Consider the following 9,935-nt stretch of genomic DNA (forward strand, 5'->3'; position numbering starts at 1 on the left):
GCCACCCGCAGTCTCCGCCCGCGAAGGGGCTTCTAGGGTGTGGGAACCTTTCCTCCTTCACGGCTCCCTCCCACTGGTGCAGGTCCCGTCCCTATTCTTTGTCTCTGTTTATTCTTTTTTTCTTTTGCCTACCCAGGTACGTGGGGGGTTTCTTGCCTTTTGTGGGGTCTGAGGTCTTCTGCCAGCGTTCGGTGGGTGTTCTATAGGAGAAGTTCCACGTGTAGCTGTATTTCTGATGTATCTGTGAGGAGGAAGGTGATCTCCGCGTCTTACTCTTCCGCCATCTTGCCTGCTCTCCAGCCTAGTTTATTTTTAAGAGCCTCCAGTAGCTGAGGGTGTGACAAGACCTGTCAGTGTCTCCAAGGGATGGATCTCAGTCATCACTTAGATCTCAGTCATCACTTAGATTGGAAACCGGAATTTCAGGCAGCAGCTTTTAAAATAGGCACTTGTGGTCCTATGGGACCACAAGTATAAGCACCACCCCACCACCACCACCACCACCAGTGACCTGGAGGCGTCTGCCGGCTGGCAGTCGTAAGTACTGGGGCACCAGATATATGTATAAGCGCCTTTCTGGAGATGCCTATGAGCTGGAGTGAGGCAGGTGGAGAACACAAAGATTGCGTCCACTGGCCTCTGTTCCCTGAGAGCACCTTGTAGGCCTCTAAATGTGCCAAAACAGAAGGCTATGCCTGTGGCCAAAGCTCCAGGACAAGCGAATAGGACTCTTTCACAGAAAGACTGGGGTGTGTTTCAGTCTGCTGCCTGGCAGTGCCCTGGGGGGATGGTAGCCTGCCAAGAACTGCCTCTTCGGGTGTTAGAGTCCCGTGGGACCCAGAAACATGAGCTCCTCTTGGGCTCCAGAGCCAGACAATCAAGGGGCAGCCACTGCAGCAGCCACAAAACTGGGGCACCTGATGTGGTAAAAGCTCTCCTTTGGGATGCTTGTTAAACATAGAGATTTCCAGACCTCACCCAAGACCCGCTGAATTTGAATACAAAAGTGTGGTTTGTATTGTATTTTTACCAAACATCCCAGCTGCTGTTAGGATTGGGCAAATTTGGCTAACACCAGATTAGTTATTTCTTAGAGAGTTTTATCCACTGGCTTCCCTGAGCCACACCATTGTTCTGTCTTTCTCAGCTGTGAGAATATTAGCTGTGCTGTCGGCCACTCACTTGTTGACTCATTCATTCCGTGAGTGAGTGAGTATTATTTAGGAAAAGGCTTATTGATGACGGGCACCTCCGTATTCTTCCTTTTGATTCATAAATACCTTGTTCCTCCAGCACCTTACTTGATCCCAGTTTTATTAAGGGCCATATACGGGGACTTTAAAAAAATTGCTTTTTTTCTTTCTCCTCTATCCAACTCCATTCCAGGGTTCTGCACCTACCCTCCCACTATCGCCCAGCACAGCAGATACCTATTATGGAAACTGTGTGCCTGCTTATTATACATATGGCTGTAACCCCACCTCCCTTCTGCCCTTTTTCCTTCAGGGAATTCTGCAGCTTTATCTCTCTATGTCCATTTATACCCAATTTCTTTTCCTTCTGCTTTTTCTCTGAAGCAGTGTTTTCTTTAAATCTCCTGCCTTCCTAGTTTGCTTTCTCCCTGCATTTTTTCTGAGCTTTCAGCCCACTCCCATGACTGTTCCTCCATCATCTCCATCCTGCTTCCTACACAGTTCCCTTCTCCCGTGGCAGACATCACTCAAGAATCACATCAGCTTCCCCCTCCTCCCTCTTTATAAGAGGTCCAACTATGGCTTGAACCTGATTTCTCTTTGCTGTGAAAGGTCACCGTCTATGAACCATAGTTGACACATGAAATGACCACTTTTTACCATCTGGACTCTAGAAACCACCTCCTAGTTGTGCCCTAAATAGTAGCCTTTTTTTCTCCCCTTCTCTCCCTGCATTAGGACCACTCTCCCTGCACTCCATTCCTCTTACAACTTCCTGCCTACCTTGAATGTTTCTTTCACTTCCCCTTTTTTTTTTAACCTTTATAGGGATAAAAATAAACCCTCTGTGAAAGCCTGTCTGCATGTGTCATGTCACAGTAGGCCCTGCCTTCTGGAAGCTCACATACTGAGAGAACAGCCTGGAAATCTGCTCCCCTCACACCTTCCCTGTGAAGCCTGGGGCTGAAGGCCTGGCACTGAGGAAGGGAAGGAGTGGGCCACCCTCTCCCAGCTCCTTCCCATCACCTCTTCTTGCTTTCCTAAAAGTCAGGCAGCAGCCACAGTGATCCCACACCCTAAACCGAGCAGTCCTTGGTGGGCTGATCCCTACGCCTTGGCCTCGTTGGTGTGACCACCACTGAGATACTGAGATGTGTTTGGGGAATGGGCGACCTCTTCTTTTTCCAAGTGGAAATTTGGGCCCCAGAGATAAAAGGGCAGAAGGGTTGTGTGTGACACATAAAAGTGTCTGTTCCAAAGAATCTGAAAAAGAAAAAGAAAAAAAAAAAATATATATATATATATATATGTACTGAATCACTTTGCTGTACATCAGAAACTAACACAACATTGTAAATCATTCCAGCTACTTACCCTTAGTGGGAGCAAGTGTAAATACAACTGAGCCTTTAATATCAGGCAACATTTGTTGATTTCCATTTACTCATAATTTTGCTAATGTTAAGCACATTAATAACTAGTAGCTGCACTTCAGACCAGTTCTTTATGTAATTTGAAAGGGAAAGCAAGCACTAAATGTACTCTGGTTTATAGGCTATCATAATTGACAAAACTTTTAAATTCATTGTACACAGTTATTTCCAGAGTCACTTAGAGATTTTAACTGAGAAGTTCACTTTCAGCTTTGTGTTTGCATGAGTTTTAGTGTTACAGTCACATTGTGCGGGTGACCCTTCTCATGGAGGCACATGCTCTGCTCTCGTTTCTGCCCCAGCTGCTGCCCCATTGAGAGCATCTTCGTTTCCTGAGCTACGTTTCCCTCTCTCCTCCACCTATATGAACCTGAGCGGTAGCAGCGCGCCCTCCACTGCACAGAGGGGCTCATTTCACCCATTGCTCCCGTCTCCAGGATAAGCAGAGATTAGCTGCGACTGAGTGAACTGACGAGGATGATTATAATTTTTGTGACTTTCTGTTTGAATAAAAAAAAAAAAACCAAAATGATCTTCCCAATGAACGAAGTTTACTGCATCACTTCCCAGCTGAGTATCTCTCAGTGTCTTTTTGTCCTCATGGGAAGTATGATTCTTGTTGTGCTGGTAAACGTTTAACAGTCAGCTCCTGGAAGGAGGCAAAGGCCCTGACTTGCAGCACTTGCCAGTTATTGTGGTGTAGATATACTCCTACTACAGCTGATTTCAGGTTACCAAAGTGATCCTATAAAAGGGTTTCATCTTCAAGGAATTCATGGAAAAGACAAGTACAGGTTTCTGGTAACTGACTATACTGCTGAACTGAATGAATAAGCATTTTCAGAACTCTAATGGAAAACTGATGAATTCATAAAAGTGCTAACAAAAGATCAAGATGAAAAAAAAATTACATGGGACTGCGTGAACTGACGAGGATGATTATAATTTTTGTGACTTTCTGTTTGAATAAAAAAAAAAAACCAAAAGGATCTTCCCAATGAACAAAGTTTACTGCATCACTTCCCAGCTGAGTATCTCTCAGTGTCTTTTTGTCCTCATGGGAAGTATGATTCTTGTTGTGCTGGTAAACGTTTAACAGTCAGCTCCTGGAAGGAGGCAAAGGCCCTGACTTGCAGCACTTGCCAGTTATTGTGGTGTAGATATACTCCTACTACAGCTGATTTCAGGTTACCAAAGTGATGTCACTGAAAGCAGACTGGGAAGAGATGTATACAAATACACTACTGTATAGAGTTTCCACCATATAGATACCTCCACAACACAGAAAATAGCAAAAAAAAAAAGTGTAATCAACCAGTGATGAGTCTTGAGTACCATCTTTTAAAAATATGATTTATTTAGTCGTAAGTTTACATAATTGAATTTTTTTAAGTTATTTTGATGTGGACCTTTTTTTTTTGTCTTTCTAGATTTTTTACTCTTAAGATTATAACCCTATAAACTCATTTATCAACTATCTTCCTTTCCTATATTATTCTTGGCACTCAACTAAAACTGCTGAAGTCTATCGTACCTTGTATTTTTACATTCTCAAGTAACAACTTAAGATTATAAAATGTGCAGTAAAAAAAAAACAAAAAAAAGAAAACTGATGCCAAGAGTTGCTTAGCGTGTCCTTGGGAAGGAGAAGGATGCCAACACCAGTTAACCTATGTTAACTCTGCTGGGTGTCCCAGCACTCACTTTCATGTGCTCTGATTTGGTTCTCACACCACCCTGGATACATCCAACTGCAGAAACCAGTGGGCCGTTCCTGGGATACAGGACAGACATGAGCCAGGGATGTCCCTCACCAGTCCCAGGGAGGTAGGGAGTCCACATGGAGGGCAGTCAGTTTCCAGGTTCCAGTGCAGATAAAAATAAGCTTTACTATCCCCTCAAACAAGCATCACCAAGCCTCCCTGGCCTGGCTGCAAAACCCACCTCTCTTGAAGTAGGTCCCTGCACCCCAGCCTGAATCTCTCGACTCTGCGAGGAAACGTGAGGAGCTGCCTTGGGTCCCACTGTAGACAAGCAGCTCCTGCCAAAGCAGACACATTGCCTCGGTGCAGGACTGACTTTTCCAAGACTCACCCCACTAGAAATGGGACAGTGGGAGGTTATACAAAAGTGAACTAAGGTTGGAGGAAGTCAATTCCTAGTTCCACTCAGCTTTAGAATGACCACTAATGGCCCGTTAGACTAGAAACTGATTCCAGGTAACCAATGACTGACAAATATATGGTAACAGAAAATGGGTAAAACTTTGAGTGGTTCTCGTGTGGGCATGAGAAGCATCTTATCCCTTGTCCCTTCCTGCAGGAGAGTTCTCAGCCTCGGACAGCTCCCTTAATGACATCCAGGATACTCAAAGGCCGCCCATGCCCGACCCCGGCCTGATGCCCCTGCCCGACGCTGCTGCGGATTTGGATTGGTCCAACCTGGTGGATGCTGCCAAGGCATATGAGGGTGAGTCTGCTGATGATCCAGGCTGGGCCACACTGAGGTCGCGGGCAGTGTGCGTGCTCTGGACACACTGACAACACACACATTTTACCAGCACAGCCAGAACCCAGCTGAGCTAACAGTTCTTGAGCACTTGGTAGGGGCCCCCACTGTCAGATTTAATCAGGTGGAACCCAGTGTTTCCTCTACATAGGAATTCATCACACGGATGCCTCGCCTCCCTGTATCTGAGAAGGGCAGAGTGCAGGGGAATCCTAGCTGTCACTTGACTGAAAACAGCACGCGTCTGGGACAGTCTTTCATCACGTCGTAAAGACGTCATTGCTCAACGCGCAGTTGGATCTGTTAGGATGCTTGTCCTGCTTGGCCTGGCCCCAGGCTCCTGCCTTTGCTCTTCTCACTCATCTCTCGGGTGTGTGGTAGCAGGTGTGCTTTCTGCCTGCCTTGTTCCTGCGTCAACCCACTGGCTGTGTGCTTGCGTTAAGCCAGTGGTCCTTAAATGCAGGCCCTTAGACTAGTGCTGACCTGCTCTGCTGAAATAGAAAGAAACTAAAAGTATTGCTGTGTGTGTTGACATGAGGTTGTCATAGGTCTTTTTTGGATAGACTGACTCTGAGGTTGCCCTTCCCGACTTTTTGATGCTAAAATGGTCTTTGTAAAATGATGGTGCTAGCAGATGATTGGTTTTGAGTTTTTGTTTTATTGCCCTTACTTGGAAGGATTGAAAGTTGCTCGTCAGTCAGGCTCCAGTTTGGGGGAGCCAATTGCCGAGGCCATGGAATTCAGAAGTCAGACAACCACAGAGCAGTGAACAGTGGATCCCCATTTTAGCTGATGGCAATTCCCCAGGACTAACTTGATTGTAAATTTCAATGTGTTGGTCACTCTCCTTCATATAAAATCACAGTTTTGTTTTTTGTTTTAATCTTTATTGGAGTATAGTTGATTTACAATGTTGTGTTAGTTTCAGGTGTACAGCAAAATGAATCAGTTCTACCTATACATATACCCATTCCTTTTTTGATTCTTTTCCCATATAGGCCATTACAGAGTATTGAGTTCCCTGTGTATACAGTAGGTCCTTATTAGTTATGTTTTATATATAGTAGTGTGTACATGTCAATCCCAGTCTCCCAATTTATCCCTCCCCCCCTTACCCCCTGGTCACCATAAGTTTGTTTTCTACATCTGTAACTCTACTTCTGTTTTGTAGATAAGTTTATTAGTACCCTTTTTTTAGATTCCACATATAAGTGATATCACATGATATTTGTCTTTCTCTGGCTGACTTACTTCACTCAGTATGACAATCTCTCCATCTATGTTGCTGCAAAGAAGTTTTGGTTTTTTCAGTGGGAGATTTTTTTTTTTTTAATTTGATTTCATTTCTTGGCTCAAAGCCTGAAGTCTGTGTATTTTGAAACAGAGGTGGTGTGGGCCTAGGCTAAAGCCCACCAAGGTGGCCAGGAGTCTTAGGGAAAACATACTTCAGGAAGCCTCAAGAAGCTTAGTACTAGCTCTTTACTAGCTCTTTAATGCGTTTTATGTCGTCACTGAGTGGAAAGCATCGGTCTGGAAATTTGGCACGAGGCCTGTTTCCAGGGAAACAATAGAACGGTACTTTTATGAGGCCTGTTTCCAGGGAAACAATAGAACGGTACTTTTATGAGCAAGGGAAAAGCTGGAATAGAAGTTGAGTCACAACAACTGTTTTTAAAAGAGAAATTACAATGTTTCTATCCTCTTCCAGCTAAAACAGTAAAAAAATTTTCCTACAAGGGTTGGGAGATAAGGTTTCCGATGCATTCCTGCCCCTTGATTAGATCTGACTGTGCGTGTAGGCCATTTCTTTTAGAAATGGAGGTCCCCCACAGAGAGGGCCCAGGATCCAGTTCCAAAATACTGAATGGTTTCTTCTCTCCGTTTCAGTTCAGAGAGCCTCGTTCTTTGCTGCTAGTGATGAAAACCACCGCCCTCTGAGTGCTGCATCCAACAATGACCAGCTTGAAGACCAGGCTCTGGCCCAGATGAAGTCTTACAGCAGGTTAGTCATCCAGTGGCGAGGGTACCACTCCACACCACACATCACCTCCGCTAGTGACAGACAGCAGGTGTGGGGAAGAGGCTATGGAGGCCACATGGATCAGCTGAATGAAGCTCATCACTCTGGTGCCAGACACTTCACTTTTTGTTCGAATGCTTTGTAACCAAATACTGTAAACACCATGAAACTGTTCTCGATGGCTTAAAAGTCGTCATTATGAATATTCATTATTATTTAATGCCGTAGTACATTTATGTCCTCGGGGTTTATTAGGTAAGGTAAGAGAAATCATTTGTGCTGAATATCCTCGGACTCCCATGCGTTTAGTCCTTGAGTGTGGTTTTTGAGTCTGTCGGTTTTGAAGCTGTCAGTTGGTCATGCTTGTAAATGTGCCTGCATCTTAGCAGCTCCCAACGTTCTGCTTCAGACCTACATTAGAACTGGGTCACCAGGATAGGTGAGATTTATATAAAATAAGTAGAAGTCAGAGTCCATACCCTTAACTCAGCTACTGCGTTTTTTTTTTTTTTAACTTCTTAACTATGTAGAGGCTGACTTTTCCATTTCCCCCTCAGTTTCAAATGGTGAGGTTGTTGGATAAATGTGTGATGTTCCTATATATTAAAGCATCCCAAAAGTCAGCCTGGACACATAGTAATAAGCCCTCCTTAATGGAGAATAATTTCATCAATTTGAAATCTCTTAAAACCTTTTGATGATGGATAAGAATCCAGGTATCTAGAAAACCTGGTCAGAAACAGCCAGTAACGGGAAGAGTGAGGTTGGCATAGGTTTGCACAGATATACCGGCGACTGGTGCTTGAAGACTTCTAAGCAAGTCTGTAAGGAAACCCTCTTCAAGAGGAAGTATAAGAGCAATGGATCGTTTGTTGTGAGTGTAACACAGATGCTGCATTTATCCTATTGTTGGGGACAGTTGGGGAAGGAAAGAGGCAGTTAGTTTGGCTGTCGAGAACTTTTTTAAAAATTGCAGAGTCGGGGGCTTCCCTGGTGGCGCAGTGGTTGGGAGTCCGCCTGCCGATGCGGGGGACGCGGGTTCGTGCCCCGGTCCGGGAGGGTCCCACGTGCCGCGGAGCGGCTGGGCCCGTGAGCCGTGGCCGCTGGGCCTGCGCGTCCGGAGCCTGTGCTCCGCGACGGGAGAGGCCACAACAGTGAGAGGCCCGCGTACCACACACACACACAAAACATTGCAGAGTCGAGGGGAGAGCCCCAAATGTCCCTTTTTAGGGTGAAGAGAAGTCTGAGTGAGCAAAGACTGTTCTCCTGAGAAAGGATTATTAAGCGGTTCCTAAATCTTTGTAGAACCTGTAGAAGCTTAAGATGAGGAGGATGATTAGGTCTTTGTTCGGTGTGGATGAGCAAATGCAAATGGAGTTAAATATGTTCTTAAAGATTATATCAGTGCACTCACAGTCACAGAATTCAAGATACGCCACTGAGAGTTACCGACAGCCTGCAGTGGCTGCGTCAGCCCTGTCAGGAGCGGGGACTGTGGACTCAACGGCTTGTGAAGGACAGCCCTGCCCCCATCCCCAGCCTCAGTGTTTTCTGTTCAACACCACTCTTATTCTGTCACATCTTTGGCCTTCAACCCATCCAAACCTGACCCGCTTGTGAGGTGACGTGGGTTGCAGCTGACCACTTCCCTTTTAAAAAATCCATTCACTGTCAGCTTTTAACTGGTCGTCCTGTCTTTCTTAGAAGTGAGGAGGTCATTATCATTCCATTTTATTTGCAGCCTTGTGACACTCCATGCCACTGTGGGCTTGCTGTAGACCTAGAATTAGCAGAAGACGTTGACACAGCTTATTTTACGTCAGGAATTCCAACTTGAACTTTGATTTTTAAAGTAAAGAATACCTTTTATTTCATGATGCCAAGAGTTCAGAGTCACCACCTCTTCCCCTTGACCTCCGGAAAGAGGCAGCTGCCAGTTGGCTCCATGGAAGCCTTCAGAGTCTTGGTTGTGTGAGGCTGAGGTTGTGTTTCTGGCTAGAACTCACCTGGAAACTTTTTGGAGCTTGAATTCAAGTAGAGGAGAGTCGGGGAAGGAGAGTTGACGGGTCTTCAGCCCCTGCCGAGCTGTGTCATCTGTCCAGCTGGTTACATGGCCTTCTCGTCCTCTAACTAACGCCCCCTCCTTTTGGTGTTCCACTGGCGTGGTATTTTTAGCACTTAAATGAAATGGGAGAAAATAAGAAAATTGTGGGGCTTAGAGTTTGCTGATCATAATAGCACAAGAGCTTAAGACATTAAGGTTGGACTGACAAGCTTCTGAAAGATGTAGCCTTATTTTTTTAATATTTGAAGATATTTAAACTAGTCTAAGTTAAGACGTGGGCCCAATGACTTAGTCGCCACTGGGTGAGTGGCCACGGGCTTTACTTACTTGAGTTGCCCCAAGGTAGAGCCTGCCCTAACCCTCCCCCAGCCAACATGCACACACAGAGGAGTAACTCTCCTCTTCTTAAAGCCTCTAAAGAGATACTCATTTCACTGTTCGACAGTTGTGTCTGCCAGAAAGTTCTTCTTGTGCTGCCAAAGAGACCATTTTTCACTTATTGTCCTATATTCTTTTGTCACAAAGATGCAGCATCTTTAACAAAGGAAGCCATTGATTGGCTGTAGTTCACACTTGTATTACCTTTTGTTGACTGCCATTTTCTTTTTTTTTTTTTTTTTCTGTGGTACGCGGGCCTCTCACTGTGATGGCCTCTGCAGTTGCAGAGCACAGGCTCCGGACGCGCAGGCTCAGCGGCCATGGCTCACGGGCCCAGC

General features: G+C 45.3%; 1 protein-coding gene across 3 annotated transcripts in view; it reads left to right on the forward strand.

Annotated features, from left to right (window-relative positions):
- Window positions 1-9,935, forward strand: part of SIPA1L1 (signal induced proliferation associated 1 like 1) — a 390,980-nt gene that overhangs the window by 377,969 nt on the left and 3,076 nt on the right. For all 3 annotated transcript variants that reach the window (XM_055088568.1, XM_055088569.1, XM_055088570.1), the window contains 2 exons: window positions 4,949-5,095; window positions 7,022-7,136. In XM_055088568.1, the coding sequence (XP_054944543.1) occupies window positions 4,949-5,095; window positions 7,022-7,136 (262 nt within the window). The remainder of the gene's footprint in view (window positions 1-4,948; window positions 5,096-7,021; window positions 7,137-9,935) is intronic.

The sequence above is a fragment of the Physeter macrocephalus genome, chromosome 11 (assembly GCF_002837175.3).
Source record: "Physeter macrocephalus isolate SW-GA chromosome 11, ASM283717v5, whole genome shotgun sequence".
NCBI lineage: Eukaryota > Metazoa > Chordata > Mammalia > Artiodactyla > Physeteridae > Physeter > Physeter macrocephalus.